Source organism: Calonectris borealis, chromosome Z, assembly GCF_964195595.1.
Source record: "Calonectris borealis chromosome Z, bCalBor7.hap1.2, whole genome shotgun sequence".
Taxonomy (NCBI): Eukaryota; Metazoa; Chordata; class Aves; order Procellariiformes; family Procellariidae; genus Calonectris; species Calonectris borealis.
In genome coordinates, this window is record NC_134352.1 from 38,349,888 (window position 1) to 38,373,322 (window position 23,435).

A 23,435-nucleotide genomic window follows, 5' to 3' on the forward strand; every position below is an offset into this window, starting at 1 on the left:
CATGGTTCCTGATGATTTCAGTTCCTGAATTTCAAAATTCACCAAGTTCTGTGAATGCTCAGGGGTTTTGCTTTCTGCAAAGAAGGACCAAAATGATGAAGTTAGCATATTCCAAAAGATGCATTATGTCCAAAAAGTACAGGATACTGAGTTTTGTAATACATGTTGTAATGGTACTGTCATTTTTAGTGTTTCAGGTAGTAGCTGAAATAGAGGAGAGGCAGGCAAGGGAGGGTACCTCTCCAGGCCCATTAGAAAATGAGTGTGCACTGAAGAACATTGAAATAGCAAGATACCAGACCATAGAGATCTCTCGGGCATCTTAGTGCTTTCATATAGGGTTCATGGTTTGTTTTTTTCTCTGTTTCTATTTTTTTTAGAAATGCTATTCATACTATTATGAACAACAGCAAACTGTGTAGGCAGGTCAGTGACTGGAGAGCAGGCAAATGCAGTGTGAGGTTTGGGCGAAAGAGAACTCCTAGAGGGTCTTTGAGGGAATCAAGTTAGTAGTGTCATATATAATATAAAATTCTTCTCTTTGTATCTGTAGAGCCCAATTTTGTTTTTGCTGATGTGATAAGAGCAGATCAAAACAGCACAGATGGAGAAGATGACAAGATATACTTCTTTTTCACTGAGGTGTCTGTGGAGTATGAATTTGTTGGAAAACTGATGATTCCAAGAATAGCTAGAGTGTGCAAGGTGGGACATAGTTCAATTTGCTTTTACTAATTCAACTAGAATTGTGTGTGTGTGTGTGTGTTAAAAAGCATTTGTTATTGTGGACTTATTGCCAGATAAATGGAAGTGGTCGAACTCAGTGAATCTTAGTGAATCAGCAATTTCAATCAGTTCTTCAGAACTGAGAAAGCCTAATTGGTGCTTTGGGAACAAATACTTGATTTAATTTTGCACAATGGTGATATTTCAGTACATCTGGGGGTTCTGCCCACCCCTGGGGGGAAAAACTTAACTACCACAAAACCCAGCAACAGAAAAAGTGTCTCCCCTGGCTTTCCTTTTTATTTTTTTAAACAACTCTAAGTTTAAGTACAGCTCCCTGGGAAGAACTGACTTTGGTGCAGCTGAGCGGGTAGGGTTTTTGTCAAGTTACTGTCAAGTAGCTGTATACAAACAAAACTGTAGTTGTGTCCACAGCAGAATAGGTCTTGACTGTGGTATAGCAGATGGGACTTCCATGAAGCTGTTAGAGCTGCCAGAGCCTCAAGGAAAATGGTCACCAGCATCTTGATTCTGTCACACTTGCTGTGTTTAAACCTCAGTGTGTTAGGCTGATTCAAGCACATACTCAGGAGTGTTGGTTAAAAACCTTACTGATGAAAGAGGTTTTTTCCAGGAGGAAATGTTGATTTAACAAAAACCTTTGCAGTGGAATGTATCAATTTCCTCGGGATTTTTTTTTCCAACAGGAAATTTATCTAGCCGTTTCATTTTGATGAGGTTGAAATGTTTTATTTTGACTTTACTGTTTTATATTTAAACACGGAAGTCAAAACATCAAGAACAAGTTAGTGCCCTTGAGATTTCCATTAAACAAGCAGCTGGAGGCAGATTTACATGGGGCTTATTACTATGGCCCTCTGCCCACCGACAGCCTGTGCACGCTTTAAAAGGCGAGTATCATGGAATATGAGAGCTTTATTGCTGCTATTTGAAATAGGACTCAATGGCAGGTTGCAAATCTATAAGCATTTATACTTAATTGTTTTCATAAATTTTGCAATTTCCTTTAATACGTTGCATAACAGCATTGGGTAATGAATGGGCAATACTAATAAAGTTCAGATATGCCTGCTTTTTGAAGAGAAGTAACAGAGCTACAGCTCACGTATCAAGTATTTTGAAACATTTCTAGTCAATATATCTTTTCTTCTTAAAGCCTTGGTTCTGCAAATCCTTAATAATTTCATTAGAAGAAATGCAGTAATGGCTTAATCCTGCAAGCAGTTACCACCTTTGTTAATGTCAGGCAAGTTTCAGTGCATATTGCAACATTAGAATTTAAATCACAGTTTAGATGTCACAGAACAAATGCAATGTTACTTCTTTCTTTTAAGGGACAGTATAATACTTCCATGGTCATTCTACTTGTTCTAATAAGCGTTTTTTTTCTAAGGGTATGTTGCTCATCTCAGTTTTTCAAGTGTTGCTGAAGTATGGTTCTTCTATAAGTCTCACATCTCATCTTTATGTGTTGATAGAAACCATTCTGCATTATTTTTGTTGAATCAACTAATTTTCCTGTGGCTTCCTTACTTCTCTGCTTGCAAATGTGTTAACATTTATTGATGTTGCTATAGATGAAATGTTAGAAAATAACAGGGCTTAGTAATTTCATGCTGTATAGCAGTGGTTCTTAAATGCAAAAATGCTGCTAATTCTCCTCACAAACACCTTTTTATTTTTTTAATATCAAAAGAGGGACCAAGGAGGATTAAGGACTTTGCAGAAGAAATGGACTTCCTTTCTCAAGGCCAGATTGATTTGTACCATCCCTGATAAGAATTTAATTTTCAATATTATCAATGATGTTTTTATTCTCAAGTCTCCAACTTTGAAGGAACCAGTGATATATGGAGTCTTCACTCCGCAACTGTAAGTGTGGTATAGCCTTTTCCTGGATAAGTACTTTTAATCTCAGTTGGCTACTGCAACAAGTACTAATTACTTGTGTGATTTTTTTTTTTTCTTTCTTCCTGAACTTTTAGGAATAATGTGGGGCTGTCAGCAGTGTGTGCATTCAATCTCTCTACTGTAGAAGAGGTTTTCTCGAAAGGAAAATATATGCAGAGTGCTACAGTAGAACAGTCTCATACAAAGTGGGTGCGATACAATGGGGAAATTCCTAATCCTCGACCTGGTGCAGTAAGTTCCTGTAATCTTGGATCTGGTAACCAGTCTTTTTTTAATGCACAGGAGTAAAGAAACTAGAAAATATTAGATAATCTACTAACGCTTAATTTTAGTTTGCCCTGATCTGGATACTTTTTGTTGTAAAGACTTTGTAGAAAAACACTGAAGTGATTTATTCTGAACTTTTTGTCTGGGAATTAAAGTGGGGGTTTTTAATTTATAATTGAGTTATTTGCTGGTTTTGTATTTTCATTATTTTGTTACTAATTTTCTAGTGGTGAAATAGATGTCAGTATACACTAGACAACCTCAAATACTTTTTAGTTCAGATGAACAGAAGTGTAGCAATTTTGCATTGTCTCAGTAGGTTCAGCAGTGCATTGCTCTGCAAACTAAAATATTCATAGTGCTGGTTCTCTTTCACACTTCTCTTACTTTCTTATGGTCCCTGCAGTCACCTTGTTGCTACTGCTGAATGACGTGACAGTTAAAAGTAGTTAAGAAGCATGAGAGTCCAGAAAGAATATTTTCCTAAAATGTATTTTGGGCCCAAACAAAAATGCAGTCCGAAACTCAGAGATTAGTACATCGCAGAAGCCAAAGTGCTATGGGACCTGAGGACCTTCCTCAGTAGAATGAGAATAATGTAAAGGTGTGCTTACTGGCCGAAATAATGCAGAAGAGAAAATGCTGTTAATTGTCTCTATTTTGTACAAGTAAATTACATAATTTGGTTGTCTCTTTTTTTGGTTTGTTCCTTCCCCTACTAGTGTATAAACAGTGAAGCCAGAGCATCAAACTACATGAGTTCCCTGAACTTGCCAGACAAAACATTGCAGTTTGTTAAAGATCATCCTCTAATGGATGACTCAGTGACTCCAATGGGAGACAGACCTCGACTAGTAAAACGAGATGTGAAATATACCCAGATTGTAGTAGACAGAGTCAGAGCGCTCAATGGCACCATATATGATGTTATGTTCATCAGTACAGGTGAGCTCTGCAAAACACTTTTTTCTTTTGATGATGCACTGTTTATTTAGGCTGAAGTGTGTTCTAAGAGAAACTCTTGAGATTTCTGAGCTTTTACACCAGCTGGTGTTTTCATGAAAAAGTAAGGAGCTATGGTGAGTAAGTGAAGAATCTTACGTGCTTTGAAAAAGTATTGCAGGAAAAGAACTGCAAAACTGCAATGAGTGCAGCAAAACCACACATAAAATAATCCCTAAGTCGTCTTTCTTTGTCCCAATATGTTATTTCTTGTTCAGAGCTCCTTATGATGGCAGGTTTAATGCTTGCCATTGCCAGTTGTGTGAAGTCTTCAGCTGAACAGCAAGCAGATTGAGACAATTTACAGCAATCGTGCAGTTTTTTTCCTGCCTTTTTATTTTAAGGATCTTACTTAAATATATTGCTTTGTTGTTTCAGATCAAGGAGCCCTGCACAAAGCTATCAGCTATGAAAATGGAATGCATATTATTGAAGAAACACAGCTTTTCCCGAACTTCGAGCCAGTCCAAACTCTCTTGCTTTCATCCAAAAAAGTAAGTGCTATAAGCATCACAGCATTCACCTCACGTTGCTCTTCCACAAAACTTTTTAGTACCACCTTGTAACCTTGTCGTGACAAAAGACGACCATCGCTGTGCACAGAGCCAAAGGCTGCATCTGTAACTCCTCGCCCTGCAGCAGTATCTATTGCCTCCTGCATTTCAGTGTGTTTGGTAGGTGGCAAGCTTCTGAAGGTATGTTGATATAGGGAGGGCGGTAGTGGAGGGCACAGGTGTGCAGGTCTTCACTTGGGATTCCATGTGCAGAAGCTGAAAGCTGTAATGTGTTTTCAGGTGCTAGTTTTCAGGTTAGGAGTAATGTAAAAATCCTGACCCCTTGTGGCCATTGCAAATCCGTGAGGAAAAATCCTCGTGGGTTTAGCAGAGGAGTGGTATATCTTTCTGAGGAAATAGACCTAAGAAGAGAGCACAGTCTTGTGTAGCAGAGAGACTCATAGTTGTGTAACTAATTGGTTTGTGCTGTCCCAAGTCTCGCAGGCCTCTGCATGCTCAACGTGTCGTGAGAGCAGTCACGTTGGTGCGGCTGGGGGTGAGGACCTCTGGTGAGGTCCTGTCTGCCCAGTGAGGCACCAGCTGCAGCTCCAGCTGGGGGAAACAAGGCTTGCTTGCAGGCTCTAAAGCCAGCAGTCGTTCTGCGCTATTATTCAGTCGCTGCGTTTAATCCTGGAGTGGTTTTGTGGCAGTGGGAGGATAATCACTGACCCCTAGTTAGGCTTCTGGCCCTAGTTACTCAGACCTGCGGATCCATGAATGTCTGTGAAATTATTACCCTAAGCAGTGGCTTGTAGCATCAGACCCCTCAACAGGTGAAATTTCAGGGTTTCTTAAGGAAAAAAAAATGACTCTTTTGAAGTGTTTGGTAGTAATACTGGCATTCAGTAGCTACCTAGTGATCAATAAATGCTCTGCAGCTACGGATTTGGGAATACTGCCAAGATATCTTAGAAACAGCTGTTATTTTTGAGTGATATTTAATAAAACTTTGCATGCCAACATGATCAACTCAGTGGAAGAGAGCTTTATGCCATCATTCTTTCAAGTTCATCTTGCACGCGTATTTGTCCTTTCATGCTTATAATAGAAAGAAGTCATGAGGAAAGAGTATACTTTTAATAGACAAATGAAAATCAGTGCTTAAAAACTTCGTGCTTATAGATGTCAGTAAAGATGTTTGTTTTATTTTTGTATGATGCATCACACTGGCAACTTACTATATGTGTGTGTGTATGTGTATATATATATTTAAAAAAAAAGTTTGCTTGTTTCTTCTGCTTTATCTGCAAAGAAAGCTTCAAATGCCTTGCTTTGACTGGAGGTTCCAGCATTTGCCCTGTGGTAGAAGATAATGATAGATAACTCTTCTAATAAATATTGCTAATGCCCATTCTTCTAATTGTGGGTAAATTGTGGGATCATTCATACGCTGGCTTAATTATGATTCCCCCATTTCTGGGGAATGGAAGGGAAGGGATAGGCATTACAGCCTGATACAGACACATGATCTAGCGGTTTCAGTATGCACTTTGTGGCCAAGGCTAGTGTAGAGATGATGGCACTGAATTTATTCACTCTGAATCCAGGTGCCACATTCTCAGTTCCTCAAGAATATCCTGGAAGGGGGCGGTGCGTGACACGGCATAGGGGATGCGTAGGGAATGCGCTGCCTTTCAGAGAAACTTCTCTCTAAGCTTAGCATTGAAACACCAAAACACAGCGTCGTGCCTGGCACTGCGGAGAGTAACAGCTTGTATCTTCTGCAAGAGAAAATTTCCATGTTGCTAGTATAACTTTTGACACATAAAACTAACGCTCAAAACTGAAGCAGTGCTGCCCAGTACATTCCCATAAAAGCAGCAGTCCTTTTCAGCGATGAGGAGTTGGAAATTGGATTGGGTGTGCCAGAGTCATGAAAGCTCTATAGTTGTGGTACTGCCTAAGCAGGGATTACTCCGGCTCCTCAGTGTGAAAACACAAGTTTCTACCTCCTTGTAGCGATCACAGTCAGTTGCTACTTTATAGAGCTGGTCTTGTGATATGTGTAGTGGCGTCCCATATAATGGATTTACTACAAGAGGGTAATAGCTGTTGTCCTGATGGTGGGCTTCAGACCTCTCTGGAGTCAGAGTCCTTTCTGAACCTGTTATTGCAGTAGTCTCCAGGCCGTTCCCATATACCTTCACCTTGTTTGGAGGGTGGTGGGCAGAGTCAGATGAGCCTACAGTAGATCCTCATAACTCCCGCTTGACTGAAAGATGAGTCTGAATTTTTTAAAATGGTCTGCTCAGCTCGCTGCATGTTCTCTGAACTCGTGGATGTACCAGCTGTGTGCAGTGTTGCAGTGTTGGCTTGGATGTTAGCTAGCAGAGTGCTAGAGAGATGAGCAGCGCTCAGTGCATTGGGGGAGCTTTCTGGCAGAGTGGGGAGCTTTTCCTAGGAAGTCATACGTCTCCACCAGTGCAGACTTCCTTCTGTGGGCACTCCAGTATAGTCCAACCTAAGTTAAATTTCAGGATGAAAGACTGCATTTGAATGTATGTCTCTGAAGTTTGATTCTCTTTCAAAGTGCATCTTCCAGCAGTGCCAGCAGATTCTTTTTTGATCCAGTTTTGTCTTTCATCTTCCAGTGTCAGGAGTTTCCATGAAAGCTGTCTGCACACTTCATATATGAGACGGATCCAAACTGATTTGTGCTTGGTCTTGTAGCTTCCTCTAGAGACTGCTGTTAGTCAGAATGCATCATTCATTAGCTTAATTTTAAGACAGACTTCCTCATGATCATTGCATTAAAGAGACTAACCTGTTCTGAGTTCTCATGGCAAAACCTCTTCACATCCTTAGCGAATGAGTGACAGTGAGCCTCAAAACCTAAGTTCAGCCCTAAGATGCCCTGTTAGTTGTTTTCTTGAGGCTGTTTCTGATGTCAAGACCAACAGTCTGCACTACAAACATGAGGTTTTTGAAGAATGTTTCTCTACTAGAAATCTTTCTTGGTTGTCTGCCCATCACTTTGTGACCGTATTCATCCTGCTGGAGTCAAGCAGTCTCACTGCAGACACGAGTACATCTCTACATACTGAGATCTGTACAACTGCAGTACAGGAAAAGCAACTCTGTGCTTGGATCCGGCTCGTTTGCCATGACAACTGTATTAGGGTGCTGATAAATCCACTCGGTATTCTGCTCGGGATGAAGCCAACCCACTGCCAGGGTGAGGTGTGCTGCTCAGCTTTGTATGCACAGCCTCTCAAAAGGACTAGAGGGTTGGTCACTGGTGGCTTTGGTTTGCAGTGCAGGCCCCTTTCTGGAGGCTTTGCATAATAGTATGCAAATTCACAATGTACCTTTAGCCATTGGTTTCCCTGAGCTTTGAAACAGATGAGTGAAATAAGGCAGCTGCCCACCTCTTATGAGAATGATATACGGGATGAGTGTGGTCTTTTCCTGCTGTGCTCAGAATGAGATTTGTTTGGGATCCCCAGCAACAGTGGGTCAAACAGCTGTTCTGTTTATATCCACCTTTTCCTAGGTGTCATGCAAGTGTTGTTTCCTTCGAATACTGTCCAGTGTTCCTCCTCAAGTAGCAAACAGGCAGCTGCATTTGACTGTTGTAAGGCTGATGCTGATGTGGCTGCAGAGACCTGAGGGGTAGAAGAGCTCAAGTAAGGCTGCTTTGGGTTAACAGGAGCAGTTCCTGCATACAGCAAGCCTTGCCTGTTCAGGCTTGCGTCTGCCTGCCGCGGCCTTGTCATCAGCGCAGGCTTGCCTTGCCTCCTACAAGGATTGTTGGTGCATTTGTATTTGTGGAAAAACTGTGTGATAAAGCCACGGTTACACATGGTTACTTTCCATTCTCATAAAGTGTACCTATTCTAGATTTTTGTTCTTTTGTCTTTTTGTACTTCCAGCGTCGCTGAATATTTTCAAGATAAGTTTCCTTTCCTTTCTAGAAGTAAAAGCTAATCAAAATGCTTATTTCCCTCATGCTCCAGTGTGTAAAAACATGGCTGTATGTATGCAACCCTTTACTTCTAATAATTTTTAAGTTGTTTCATGAGTTGAATTGTTTGGCTTTGAGAGAGTGATTGGCTGTGGGTTTTTTGTTGTGCTTTGTTTGTTTTTTTAGGGCAGAAGATACCTCTATGCTGGTTCAAATTCTGGTGTGGTTCAGTCTCCGGTGGCATTCTGTGACAAGTACACCACTTGTGTTGACTGTGTTTTAGCAAGGGATCCTTACTGTGCTTGGAAACCCCTTGAAGCTTCCTGCATTGATATTTTTAAAGAAAGTGATATTGAAAGGTAATGGTAGCCTTTGATTACCTTACAGTTACAATCAGTATTGCATCAGTCTTGCCCCTTACTGATAACTGGCAATTTTTTAACTGAATGTTTTCAAATACAGACTTTTTCCTATCCATCCATGTCTGCTTGTGCTACTTAGATAAGATGAATCTTACTTAGTAAGAGGATGGGCAGGCTGTGGGAAACAAGATTTGAAGTTGTAATGCTTGGACTTCCTTTTTACAGGAACTGGATTCAGAACATAGGCGGAGATGCGTCATCGTGTTCTGGTGAGTTAGTCTTTGAAGAGCTATTTCATATGTCTAGGTGGAGTAATGGAAGAGTTGTGTTTAGTTCGGCTTGGTTTTTGTGATTATCTGGACATTCATTTATATTTTAATAGGTATGAGTTTCTGCTTTTGAATATCTGAGCATCTGTACAGCCTGCATGTCGTCTTAAAATGTCTGTATCTGTATACATTTCAGTGTGCAGTGCACAAACCTCTGAAATGAACAGGGGCACCTCAACAGCGACTTGTGAATGAAAGCAATATTTACCATAAGTACTTCTAGTGCAGAGGCCTCTGTCTCTGTGGCACAGCATTTTGACATTCTACTGTGAGCCTTGATAAGTGCTTGGTTATTGCTGCTGGATCAGATGAAATTATCCTGAAAAAAGCTGGTTTTATGGTGAGAGGGGAGGGGGACTTAGAACATGATACAGAGCTGCTGAAGTACCCTCCATAGTGCTTTAAGGCAAGTAACCACAGGTCCTTTCTTTATAGCGTGTGCTGCTGCTACCAGATCAAGGAAATCGTAAAGAAGAGTAGTGTTACAGGAGATTTATACTGCAGTAAACAAAGCTCTTAAGAGTTTGATTTACTCTGTTTTTATTTCTAATCCAAGCAAAGCATGGACCGCCTTGAGAGTTATGCTTGTTAGTTTTTTTGTTAATTTATGGTGTTGCATTGTGGGTGTGCCATAAGCGCTGATACTTTTTTAGAAGAGAGTTTAAGTTGAGTAACAGCACTTTGTTCAATTTCTTCTTGGATATTTTGTAGTTGCTGGTTTACTTAAAATGCACTAATTGCATATAAAGTGATACCAAGTTCAGCATCTTGTCTCAAACAATGACTCGTCTCAGATGCACGCTCAGTTGCGGATCAACAAGGTCTCATCTTTATCTAAAAGTGGAGGCTGTCTTAGAGTTTGAGGTGTCCTATCTCTTAGTCTGTCTTGATGTCTCGCACGCAGCTGTAGCTTGGTATTTCACTGAGACTCTTGCATGCTGTCATCTTGGTCTTGTGAGGTAATCTGAATGCCGTAATCTTTACGTTTCCATTAAGACTATAGCACGGTCTCGTGAAACTGTACAGATTAGACCAAACGGGAATCATTGCTGATACTCTGCACGTTTATTTTGATGTTCCAGATAAAGTAAGAGAGAATTCCCTACAGCATACATTCAAGCATGGGAGCACAGCAGAACTCAAGTGTTCTCAAAAGTCCAATCTGGCACAGGTAGTTTGGAAGTTCAAAGACGATGTGCTGAGAGTGGAGAGCCCCAAGTACCGTCTGCTGGAAAAGGCGCTGCTCATCTTCAATTTATCGGAAGGAGACAGTGGTGTTTACCAGTGTTTGTCAGAAGAAAAAGTGAAGAATAAGAAATTTTCTCAAGTGCTGGCTAAGCATGTTTTGGAACTGAAAAAGGTCCAGCATACCACGGTGGGCCCCACCGCGGCAGCTGCACCAACAGAAGGTAATAGCGATGTGCCAAAAGTGTCAGCTCTATCAACCGAGGGGTCTACCGCTCACACCTCGACCACTCATATGGTGCCGGTAACAACAGCAAGGATAGTAACAAAGCCCATTGGCCCTGTCCTAACAAGTGCAGCCTCCAACACAGAGCTCTTCAATTCAATTCCTGACGCAGTCCCGGAAAAGACAATGTTCCTCAAGTCAAACGATAACTTCCTGTTGATGTTCCTCTTCCTCTTCTTTTTTATTCTCTTCTTGTGCCTGCTCTCCTACAACTGTTACAAAGGGTACTTGCCAGGGCAGTGCTTGAAATTTCGCTCTGTCATGCTGCTTGGTAAGAAGAAAACGAAGTCAGATTTTTCTGATTGCGAGCAAAGTGTGAAGGAGACGCTGGTGGAGCAAGGCAGTGTCAGCCACCAGAGCGGGGAGCAGCCAAAGCCGGCGCACGACACCGGCTACGAGACTGAGCCCGACTGCGGGAATGGCCAGCTGCAGCCTGGGGATCTGCAGGCATCCCGAGAGGCCAAGGACAAGCCCTTCGATGTCAAGTGTGAGCTCAAGTATGCTGACTCGGATGCAGAGGGGGACTGAAGGACCCAGTCGTCCATTTCAGTGGTGGAAATCAGCTGTGGTCCTGCGGCTAGTTATTTGAGCACAGAGAGCGTGGGTGTGACAGCTGAGCTATAGCGGGGTTTACATGCTTAAGCTGTACAGCAAGCCAATTTGCGTTTAGATCTTGCCAGATTAGAGAAGTGGTGTTCTTGTCTGCAGACCATAGCATCTTGTGTTGTACTGTCTTTTTTTTTTTTTTTTTTAAAAAAAAAAATGGCCAGTTTCAGATCACCATTTGTTTGTTCCCAGTTTTTCCCCCACCGAGAGCTTCGCTCTGGTGAACAGTTACTTGCTTGTTCTTCAGCCCTGTTCTTCCATAGGATAAAAGTAACTTTCTAATTCACTTGGCTTTAAAAAGTACTTCAGTCTACACATATTTTTAGCTGCCATTAAAAAAAGACCTAGTTTCATTTTAATTCCAAATTGGAAATTAAGTTTAGTTTATCAGATTGGTAAATTATAGACCTTTGTCCAGATTGGGACATTTTTTTTTTTTCTTTGCTTCTAGTGATTATTTTTAGTTTTATGCTTTGTGTTTTGGCACACTAGGTCTCCTTAGTTGGTTAAAGTTAATTTTTTTTAACTGCTTTTTAAGTATCTTAGATTTTAAGGTATAATGGGGATAGCATTGGCTTGATTTGTGTAAGACTCTCAGGGATAATCTTGTTTAAAGGCTTTTTCCTTTGCTGCTTTCTAGAAATGTAGGTACAACAATATCAATACAAAAAATGGAGTAAATGGGGATGGAGGGAGGAAATAAGATTTAGGAATGCTTTTCCTTTTTTCTTTTTTTTTTTTTTCCCTTTTCCCCCTCTTAACTAGAAAGCTGGACATAGTCACATTCTATTTTCTATACAAAACTGGATTTTTTTTGTTTTTTTTTTTTTTTTTAATGAAACAGTACAGGCAAGCAGCTGTCAGTTAGCAGTGACATGAGAGAGGTTTTTTGCACTGTGGAAGCGAAACAGGAATCGAAAAGAATTAACTACAACAATTCAGCTAGTGACTTGCTGGAGTGGACTGTTAGGATACAGCCTGATGAGAAAACGTTGCAGATTTTTTTTCTTTTTTTCAGATTCAGAAATAACTCAGCTTCTTTTTGTGATAAACCTTTGCAGCGTCACCCTTTCTGGATGACACCTTCCAATCTCCTATGCAACTGGAGACTGAAACTGGAGCTGCTTAAACAATCAGTCATTTGAACTGTTTATGTGAATCATGCCTGCAAACGTGAAAATGTGCATTTGTTCTCAGCCTGGTTCACAGCAGCACTGTTTGTCTGTAAAAGCATTTTGTGCGGTACAGTCCTGAAGAATTGTTCCTCTCACTGCATCTTTCTGTAAATATTGCTAGAAGTAGAGTACATTTTAACAGTAAATAGCAGTATGCCTGGGCTGCTTTTCTATGTTGAACTCTCATGCGAACATAATTTAGACCATCTTAGTGTAAACAGTTTATATTTTATAAGATTCAGTTTGGTTTTATTTTTCTATTTTTAATTATGTACATATAACAGAATAAATATTAAAATAAATTGTATTATATTTTGACTTTTATGAAACTTGACACAATGACACTGCTTTCCATATTGCAAGTACTAATGTTCCTTGTGGTTTCCTTCAAGGGGGAAAAGTGAAAACTTTTGTAATTAATTTGAAGCAGATTCTCTTCTCAGCTTTATTTGAATGGGTTATAACCCGGGGCGGGGGGAGGATTGGAAGGATGGAGAAAGCAACATGGGTGAAGGAGGAAAGCGCTCTTCTCTAGGGGCCTAGGGACACTCCCTCTTATTACCCTTCTAAAATTCATTTGTCTTTTTGCATTATTTCTTCAGTGTGTGATGTATTTCTTACAACTTTTTTCCTTAGTACCCTCCTTTTTATTTCTTTTCTGTCCTCTTCTGTCACACAGCCTCATCTCCTATACCTTTCCCTCCTACTGGTACCTCCTTTTTGTCCTGTGTGGGAAGTGACTCACCTCCTTCACCCACCAGTACCCAGCCTGATGTTTGGTCTGGCACAGACCCTGTAAAGGTCATGTTGTTGCCACCTTTGCTAAGTGACCAGGCACAGCATGTTAGTGTCCGGGGACCCTTTCGTCTCTTCTGCCAAGCCACGGGTAAGTTGAAGGACCCCTGTATAAACCAGCATGTTCTGCATTAAAGGTTTAGATATGTCACCATGTACTGTATATGTTTTACTTCTTTGATGTTTTAAAAAAAAAAAGAAAGAAAAAGAAAGACCATTTCAGGATGTATTGTGAACATGCTGTTACCAAGAATCTGGCACTGTGAATTCTGTGCTGTAAAATGCAGGCTCTGATTTAGCAGCCTACTTGAGTATATTAATAGTCAATTGACTTTAATAGGCTTGCTTGCATGCTGAAGGGGAGTTCACTGAATCATGATCACATATGGATGTTTAGCAGGTAAATATTTTCACTGTCAGCATGTATGCCATTTAAAAAATACACTTCTGTTGGATTTGAATTCAGTGTATTTTTCTGGAGCGGGTCAGTTATTCCTTTTTAGTCTTAACTTATTTCAATTTGTAAACTACTTACAGTAATGGCAACTTCCATTTTATGAGGAATATATTACCTGAGGTATACGGGAGAAGGACAAACCTATTTTTTCTATAGAAATTAAACATTTGTCTTTCAACTTTTGTTTGGATATTAGTTGCCTGTTAAAGCTAAGTGAGATTTAATGGATCTAAACAGGTCTTAAAATGTAACCTTATTCCTTAAAAGGAGAGAATATAGATACAGATTAATTTTAAAAAGTAGCATTGTTTCATACTGATCTGGCTGTGAGTCAGTGCGTGGTAGTGTTACATGGAATCAGATCAAAATGCTTAAATCTTTATTAGAGTAGGTCTTAACAAAGGCATGATTTGTATTTCCATGGCTAAAAAGAACAACAGCAGGATCAGGGTTCTTTCAGCAATAATTTGTTCACTGCTGCTATGGACAATTCAGAAACTTTCTGTTGTCCACCATGAAAAAAATTGTAAAAATAGCATAAGTAGCACAAAGGATTTAAACAGTTTGATAATTGTACTACAGATCTGGAATTTATTTTTAAAATATTTAAAATTACTTTTTTCATCCAGCAATGTCTGTTCTAACACGATACTCATGCTGCTTTTTAAGAATTGTCAGTGATTGTAATTGCCTTGGCAGTGAACTTAAGAAAGAAGGAGCAGTGTCCTAAAGGCTGTGGAATTCACTCCTGAGGAGGTAGGGACGCGTGGTGGAAGAAACTGTAACAAGAGTCAGACATCCAAGAGGTGCAGTGATGGCACAGGCAGGGGCAAGACGAGGCGGCTGTGGAAGCCTTTCCGACTTCGCTCTGAACGCAGTGAAGGGCTGGACTTCGTGTTACGGAGGGGGGTTTTACTCCCTTTGGGGAACAAGACATATTTGGCTGATACGGGACACCCTTCTCTCACCCAGAATTACAACTTTATTCCATTGATTTAAAAGAAAAAACCACCACCACCACCACTCCCCCTGCCCCCCCCCAAAAAAACCCCAAACCCCAAGAAAACCCCAAAACCAAACCAACCAACCAAACCAAAAAAACAAAACAAAACAAAAAAACAACCCCCAAAAATGCAAACCGGCATACCAAACTGCTGTAGATCTTTTGCATCTTTCTGGGACCAGCATGTGAGGATGTATATGTTTATCCTGGGGGCGGGGGTGGCTAAGCAAATGCTTTTACTAGGAAGCTCTCTACTTGGATTTATTTACATTCCTTCAGTGCCTGTTGATATTTCTTTATATAAACATTGCTGTGATGGAACTTTATTTCCCTCAGCTGTGAATATAAGGTAAAATGTGTTTGCAAGGAGCAGAAGGGTAAAATGAGACTGGCAGAGAGTTAAATGTTGTACTTGGTCTTCTGCGTAAAGGATATGGTATCAGCAAATGTGTGATGCAAATACATGGATTGCCACATCATCCAGTCAAAAACCTGAAGCTTATTTTTAATTAAGTTTCTAACATTTTTATGAGAATTACTGACTCTTCCTTTTTTTAATTGTAAATGTCTGCTTCAAGCTGTCTGGAAACTCAGCAGGAGTTGGTGAGTTCTCTTACTCATCTCTTACTCATACCACATGTTTTAACCTGAAAGCTCGCCTAAGGATAATACTTTACAACCTTGTAATTGGCTCATTTCAACAACGTTAAGTTAAAGTGGATACAGCACAAACAGCCACTTGTCACATACTGTTATTTTTTTTCTGGAAAATGAGTTTTTGAAGAATGGAGTACTCCTGCCCTTCCTAAAAGGAAGGAATATGTCTCCCTTCACGAATTGCCTCCCAGTTTCTCTCTCTACTCCCCCGGGGGAGTCTCACATCTTCATGTTTCTCCAAAGACCTGTCTGCTAGATATGCACTGGCAAACGTTAGGTTTCCTGTGCACTTTCTCTAATAGAAACTTTCTCTCCCATTACAGAATTTTTAACCCTTTAAAGACATTTGAGGCAGGCTTCAAATAAATTGAACAAAATACTACACCGTCTGGTGCAGGGGAGAGGCAGCGAGTTGATGATGTATGCACCTGCTTTATAATTTCTCTGGTGTGCTCTGTTGAATTTAGGTATAGTAGAAACAGGCTTTTTCTAGCAGTTTTAGTTCTGCTTAAAGATGCTTTGCTGATACCTCCTCGCCCAGCTGTAGAGTAGCATATCCTTGATCTTCACAGATCAATGACATACTAAAATATCCTGAGTATGCTGAGCAGCAATTTAAATGCATTTATAATCAGGAACAGTGCAAAACATCATGCTTTATATTTGTATTTCTGGCCTGCAGACTCAGACTCTCAGTGTCCACGGTGTCAAGAAGTCTTACCCTTAGTTCGTCTGAAGCTGGAGGTTTTCCATAACGGTTTCTTAACTTTTCAGTCTCGTTAAAATAACCCCGGGAGTGTGAACATAAAAGTTCTGCAAACTCAGCAATATGCTTTAAAGGAGTTATTATTTCATGGAGATACTGAGATGGGTACCTGATAACACCCACGTACCATGCCTGTTCCCTCTGGTTATGCTATTCGAAAGGGAGTGCAAGAAAGCTTCCCACATCCGTGTGGGAAAAGATCCATGAGGCGCAAGAATCAGAATCACAAGTGATTCACTCTCTCTTTGGCGAAGCCTGAAGTTGCACTGAAAGGCATGCAGAAGGGTGGGGAGAATACGAGGCGCTGCGCTTCACCCAGCGCTGCTGCAGACTGAGTAACGCTCTAGAGGAGGCACCTGCAGAGTGAGTCTGAGACAGGCCTTGCCCAAGGCTGTGTCCAGATGTCCGAGGGGTGGCTGTGCCGGTGTCACCACGTGCTCGTGCAACACAGGTCTGGGAGCAGGGCTCAGAAGTCCCCACACCCCAAGGTGTGCCTGATTTGCCCCTGGGAAGAGGGGCTCATCTGTCAGAGATGGACTTACCTGCGGAAATGAGTAGGCTTTCTCTGGAAGTGGCTTCGTGAGTCGTTCTTGAGTGAGGATTTTTAGATGAATTGCATCACCCGTGATGCCCTGGGCTGGTCTGGCTGGTTGACGTGCGATGCCTTAAGAGCTCCATCAGGAAAGGCATGGAGGTGTGCAGCACCCAGAGTAGAAGGAGCCTGCGTAGGAAAGTGCTTTATGCTAGACGACAAAATGTTTGTCTAGGGCTAAAATTACAGCACTTAAATTACAGCATGTCAGTATCTTAAAATGGAGTTTACTTCAGTTGTTACTTTGTTCTTGCAAGAACACAGATACCAAATAGCAATTTTCCATGGACCTAGACTTGTGGTTTCTAATCAGTTGCAATTTTCCAGCTTTTCTTTCTTTTTGTGTAAAATAATCCCCAGAACATCTCCTTTTCCTACCTTTGTTAGTGAGTGTTCCTTAATAATTATGCCTGTGGACAGATACAGCATTAGTTTTTGAAACCTGAAAAGGGTTTAACTGGTAGCCTAGAGCGGAAAAGCTCTGCATCTCCCAGCACAATTCAATCCACTGCACAAATATTTTAAAACTTTCTAAAAAAATTTTTAAATTTTTATGCAGTATATTTTGAGATTTACATGGTGATGCTTTGTTGAAGCAATACCCTTGACTTTAATCTGTAGGGTTGTTTAGTAATCCGTGGTTGGTTTATCTTTATCCTCACGGGAATGCTAAGTTTGTACCTTGTTAAACAGTTCCATATCCCGCTTTATGAATAGCTTCTCCGCAGACCTTTGGTGCTTTATTGCATGCTATCTGCCTACGACTCAGTTTCAGCATCTGTGGCTACAGTAATCTGATAGTAGCTGGTTAATTTGTAATTTTCTAGTTTTGTACCACTTCTTTCAGTGATTTCTGCACTGACTTAAAGGCATCTTGGTACAACAAAACCATTCCTGCGTGCGGACCTGTCATATGCCATCTGTTTTTTATTATTTGAGATGCATCTAAAAGATAACTTGAAAAATTAAGATTGTTCCTTTAATATATTAACAGAAAAGAACTTAGAAGTCTTGACTTAAGGTTATAAAATCAAGTAAATATTGCAGACCCATTTTGCATAAAAATCACAGACATTAAAAGTATCCTTCTTGTTACTTTAGATTGCAATATCTTAGGGCTGCAATTATCTTACAAGAACACTGGCACTTCTTTTTTCAGACATTAGGGCCTGCTGTGACCCTCCTACATCTAACTCTGCATGCAAAACCAGCAGCATTAAATACCTTTTGTAAGCGTGGGTGTTACCCTGGCTCTGATGGCTTTCTCCATAGTGACTTCTGTAAGACAATTGAAAATTAATTTCTGTAAGGACTATGACATGGATGCTGCGTTCTTAAATTCTGGCATCAACAGCAGATTTTGAAAAATTTCTGTAGAAATTTCTTTTGCTGTGCACTCTTATATGTAAAGGCTGTGGTCACGCTAAGAAATATGTGGAAAGGTGTGCGGGAAGAACACCTTTTTCCTTTTTTTTTTTTTTTTAGTATTTTCTTGTAAGGACTAAACTCAATGTAAACATAATTTAAGTGTAAGGCACATCAAGTTAAAAAAGGGGAGAGTAAGGAGGAGAAGTAGAACCAAGAGTGTCTTACTAATTCTTCAAAAGATTTCCTTCATTTTTTTCTGCTGAATGGAATCTTACCTTGCTCACTGCGCAGCTGACTGCATTCATACAGGTTTTTCCTGTGCAATGAATAATAAGGTGCAGCTCAGAAACCTCTTCTTGTGTGACACTTGATAATTTATAAATGCTTAAAACATAAGAAGAGACACTAAAATGTCTCTCTCGCCAAGGGGAAATCAGTCCAGTTACGACTTGTAGCTGTAGCCTGCAAGTAATTATTACTGTTGTACTGTGCTTAAAACTTTTCAAACTGCAGATAATGTTGCAGTGTATGCCATATATACCAGTCAGTCAGTCTTGTACACTCATTGGTAAATTTTATCAGCTGCATCATACGTCAGCAGAGGGCTTAGGTACGTTAAGCCCATTGCATGGTTTTAAAAGTTTTTGATTGGTATCTGCACAGTTTGAGTAAGCCATCCTTTTGAGAAAATAATTTGTCAAAAAGTCCCTTGAGACTAAGGAGAACAGCCGGTACCTCTACGCAGGAGTACCTCTGTGAAGCCGCAGCGTTGCTGCTTAGTTGTTTAGTTTAGTTCAGCTCTTCAGCTTGCTTCTGGAATCAGATGCTGCACGGGGCCGTTTGCAGAGACAAACTGATGTGGTCGCAAAACAGGCAGTATTTGCCACTTGAATTTAATACACACATGATTATCGGGGGGACTACAAGAGTGCAAGGAAAAGAGGTATTGCAGAATCCATGGCAGCTTTTATAGTATGACTAGGTATATATAAAAGGAGAAGTTTGCTTCACATCAGGGTCTTCAAGAACCACATGTAACTTCTAAATGGCTTCTGGCATGTGTCCTCTCTCAGAAGAGAGATTCACTTTGCTGTGTATTTGCTTCTATGTACCACTTGCTTACAAGCTTTTACTTGATCTCCCAGCTTAGCCTTTCTTCTTCTGCAGTTCAACAGAAATATTTACACTGTTTTTCTCCTTGTTAATATGCAACTCTGATTCAGTAACGTCTCAGCTTGGAGCGGTACACTGGTACTAACTCCTAAACCCTGGCCGTGATGGAGAAGCTGGATTTCCCAGTCCTGCCTAGTGAGATGTGCTGGGTTTGAACTGGTGTTGGAGTCTTTGGAGCATAACCCCAACTTTATGCTCTTTTCCTCAGAACTTCTTGTAACCCCCACCAGCCCTGTTTGCAAACTGGCTACCTGTATGCTTACTTCTTTTGTCTTCCCCATGAGAGCTACAACCTGTAGACTTGTAATAATTAATCCCTCAGTGTGATGGCTGATTAACTGTGTACTGATTTGCAACATGGCTGTCACCATTTTTTAACTATTTCAGCAGAAATTGCTTACCAGAGCTGCTTCAACCCGTCATGTGCATTGTCTCCTCAGTGGAGATGAAAGTCTCATTTCCGTCTCTTCCCGTCATCTTCCTGCTAGATCTGTCTGGCAAACAAAGGAGCAAAAGCAGTAGCTTGCGCTCTCTGGAGAGCAGGAGTGATTTCTGGAGATCGTGTTGCTCTCTAAAATATGTTCTCCAATTTTCTTCACTTTATTTTAAAACTTAACGTAGTAGCCTTGTTAGCTGATGGGAGGGCCAAAAATAAGTAAGCAAACTCAAACTGGAAACTCGTTTTTTCTGCCAGTCCCTAGTTCTAGCTTGTTAGTGCTTCATTTAATTATTCTTCAGGCAATTACCTGGCTTCCAATTGCAAAACCTTTTCTTGGCCCCACTTGGAGAATCTCTAAATAAGTGCTGCTCATGCTGGGAAGCGTGGATAGTTATGAATCGCATTTTCGTCTCGTAGGCGAGTCAGCCGTTTTCCCAATCTGCTTTTAAATTCCATTCTGAGAAGGCAGATGCTGCCGTCTCCTACTTCCACCTGCACGCGCTGTGCGTGGCTGCCTCTGGTGACTGGCAGCTGCTTCCAGCTTTCAGGTGGTTCCTATTTCCCGGGAAGCACTTCCTGCTTTTAATCTGCCTTGGCAAGGCTGCAGCAGCTTGCGGTGTTGATGTTGCACAAATGGACTTTAACAAAGGCACTAGGTTTTTGAAGGAGTATGTCATGCATTCTTCAGTATGAATTATTTGGTGTTTGAAGTAATATTCTTCGCTGGCATTTCACAGAGGTCTGTTTTCCTTGACTTTTTAAGTTATTTTTCTTTTTTTTTTTCCATTGCTGTCAAGCTATTTCCGGTTTGTTTTCTAGAATGTGTTGCCCCTACTTCAAAAAAAAAACCACCACCAAACACAAAAACAACCACGAAAAAACAAAACTACAAAAAAAACCCCCAGTTACCTGAGATATAGGTTACCTACCCTGTACACTATTTTCAGAAAACTGCAAAGATGCTTGTCTCAATTTAAAGATGCTTTCTTTACCCACTGTTCCTATCTATACCCTGCTGATTGCTTCATTTACTATTTATTTATCATTTTGCTTGTCAGCAACAGTAACTCAGAGTCCTACAACTCATGAAACTGTGACCCGCCTTAAATTTAACTTTCTTTCACATACTGGGTAGTGCTGGTGGCTGTTTTCGATATTAATGATTGACTAACCTTTTCCTGTGCTAACTTGGATCTCTGATTTAAAATAATCTTTCTGCACCCAGATTATAGTGTCTTTTTAAAATGTAATCCCTGCTGTGGACGAGAGCTTCCTATATGATCTTTTCTGAAATCTGTGATGTTTAGTTCAGTAGCATTCAGTACAAGCCAAAGCTGCAAGCTAGATAGCAAGCATTAAATCCAGATGCCACTCTTTTTTTTTCTTTCTTTCTTTTTTTTTTCCCCACTTTAACTTTTTTTAAAAATCTGCTGCATGTTGTGAGCTTTGGAAGGGGTTTTGGTGTGCATTGGGGGATACAGGGGAGTTTTTTCCCAAACATCAACTTCCTGTCACTGAGGATAGCCTCTGGTAGCAGTTCTGTGTCTAGATTATAGGAAGTCATGAAGAAGACTCTTTGTTACCCTGCTAGGAATTTCTCTGTGGAATACCTGTCAGTTATCTTCACTGGATTTCAATGTGCTGCCAACTTTCAGAGATTAGGAAAGCTTTAAGAGGTTTAGGCTTGCTGATGGCTCACACTTTGTTTTACCCAACTCGCCTCCCTCTATCTTGAAGTATTTCTCTGAGTAATTTAGAGGGAAGCCTTGTTTTAATGTGACCTTTCAAGAACCGCCTTAAAAATTAGGAAAAACAGTGCGCTAAACCAACAGCAATGGGGTAGCGCTTCTGAGTGTTTCACTATACAGCTTCATTGGGTAGCTCTTGAAATGTCTACGCAGCTCTGCAAGTTGCAGCATTTGGCAAAAGGAGGTAGCGTGGCCAGTACTCCCTCTTGCTCCCCCACCCCAGCCTTATGTTTACTTAATCCATAATCTCTTGCTTTTAAATTAGTATCCCCAAGCTTTCTTGAAAGCCCTGTCTATTAGGATTTGATGCATATATGGCAAATGCTTAATTTGGTACAGTTTAGCAGGGCACATCAGCATGCTGCTCTGAATCTGTACCTGCATACTTAAATTCTTTACATCTGGATTTATTGATTGATTGATTTTAACCTAAGATCAAATTTACACCAATAATTCAGGTGAATGCAGTTAGGCTGCGGGTAGAAGTTTACAAGCAGCTGCAGTAGTTTAAGTTTTCAATGCTATCTATGCTGCTGAAAATTTTCCTTGTGGAAAATCTTGAGGCAAAACCATCTGGCTATTAAATACATGGTTTGTGCAAACCTGCTTGACTTGACGTAGCTCAGAGAACCCATTTTGTCAGTGGAAACTACCTGGACAGTACCTGGGCTGTTACTACCTGGGCAATACCATTTCACTCAAAAGTGCTGAAAGCAGAGGTATAGAAAATGAAATCTATATGGAAAAGTAGCAAACACTTCCACAGACACTGGAAATTATGAAGGGCTTATGCAGAGAAGAGGGGTAGTTCAGACAGTGCAGCAAGGCTTTTTCATGTCGTTTGATAATTGTTAACTTTTCCCCGTCTGAAATCATTAAGGTGGTGAAGTTCATTATTAATAATATATTTACTAAGATTGAAGCGATGTTTTCAAAGGTAACTGTTTGAAATATCTTTCATTGTTGCTTAAACGTACCTATTTACCTATCTAGACTGTTTTGCTGTTTAATTCTTTGCTTGAATATTATATTTTAATAAGATGACTTTTTTAAATCTTTCAAGCATTCTTAAAACGGATGGCAAAGTAAGTAGATCAAATGTGTTAGAAATTCGTATTTTAAAGTTTATGCTAGACATGTAATAGATCTGTATTACAGCAACAGTAGCAAATGTAGAGTATATGTTCATATTAATTTCCTTTATCTTCAAAAAATACTTCTCTAACCATTACATCCAAGTCTGAATTTATCTCACTCTAGAGAAAATTTGCATTTAACAAATGCGATTCAAAGTTTTTGCAGATGAAACTATTTCACAGTGTATTTTTTTCTACTGCTTAATCCTGAAAAGGAAATCAAAGTAGAGGAAGCAATAGCACAGTGCCTGAAAATCAGGAATAAACTGCAGTGAAACACGAAGATTGGTAAAAACCCCGACTAGTGCTTCAACCTAGACTTTGCTGTCAACTAACTTGTATGAGTGTTACTCTGTGGGGATTTCCAGTGCTTCTGACTGCACAGAAAACAAAGGTAGGGTAAAACTGCCTAGTTGGAACTTGTTAAGGGGCTGACCTGAAACAACACAGCTTGCAAAATTTCCCGTATAAGGAAATTGCTGGATTTTAGTCTTTTGGTGAAACGTGTGTCCAAACTGAGCTTTTGGCAGATTTCCGGAACAATTGTGATCTTTAGCACCAGAAAACAGAGCAGGTTCTCTGGCGTGAACAGTTACATTTGAAGGAAGTTTAGGAAGGCGTCCTGCACTGAACATGCCACTTCCTTGCATGGCCCTAAAATGGCGTTTTTCAAGCTCATGTCTTTAGGTAATGGCCCTATTCCCATGTGTTAGGGCCTAAACTACTGCAACTAGAACTTGTAAGGTTGTGGCTTTACTCGAGCACCTGGCTTTTAGCTTGACAATGCTAGAGTAATAACGCTTCTACGCTTGGAAACGTTCATCCTGAGGCGTGTGCCGCAGCGTTCCCTCTTCTTACTGATCTTCACTGTGATCAAGTTGGTCTTAACTTCTCCAAGTCAGCGTGAACTCTGCAACACTATTAGCTTAATTTTGTTTCTGTATTAACGCTGTGTCACACTTACTGTGGCATC

The 23,435-nt window shown here is 40.4% G+C and overlaps 2 protein-coding genes across 23 annotated transcripts in view; one reads left to right on the plus strand and one right to left on the minus strand.

The window, feature by feature from the left end:
• The window catches only part of SEMA4D (semaphorin 4D), a 101,284-nt gene that overhangs the window by 73,014 nt on the left and 4,835 nt on the right, over positions 1-23,435 (plus strand). The window contains exons 9-16 of one of the 2 annotated variants that reach the window (XM_075136743.1): positions 554-705; positions 2,444-2,619; positions 2,733-2,889; positions 3,648-3,870; positions 4,306-4,421; positions 8,572-8,744; positions 8,973-9,016; positions 13,008-13,214. In XM_075136743.1, the coding sequence (XP_074992844.1) occupies positions 554-705; positions 2,444-2,619; positions 2,733-2,889; positions 3,648-3,870; positions 4,306-4,421; positions 8,572-8,744; positions 8,973-9,016; positions 13,008-13,214 (1,248 nt within the window). Of the gene's footprint in view, positions 1-553; positions 706-2,443; positions 2,620-2,732; positions 2,890-3,647; positions 3,871-4,305; positions 4,422-8,571; positions 8,745-8,972; positions 9,017-10,158; positions 12,636-13,007; positions 13,215-23,435 lie in introns of those variants that run through there. The other variant, XM_075136742.1, reaches the window with a different exon arrangement.
• The window catches only part of SECISBP2 (SECIS binding protein 2), a 46,723-nt gene continuing 37,099 nt past the window's right edge, over positions 13,812-23,435 (minus strand). For 16 of the 21 annotated variants that reach the window (XM_075136734.1, XM_075136732.1, XM_075136720.1 and 13 more), the window contains one exon: positions 13,812-16,727. In XM_075136734.1, coding sequence (XP_074992835.1) covers positions 16,611-16,727 — 117 coding nt within the window. In that variant the 3' untranslated portion in view covers positions 13,812-16,610. Of the gene's footprint in view, positions 16,728-17,822; positions 17,877-18,267; positions 19,773-23,435 lie in introns of those variants that run through there. The other 5 variants (XR_012670881.1, XR_012670882.1, XR_012670883.1 and 2 more) reach the window with 5 other exon arrangements.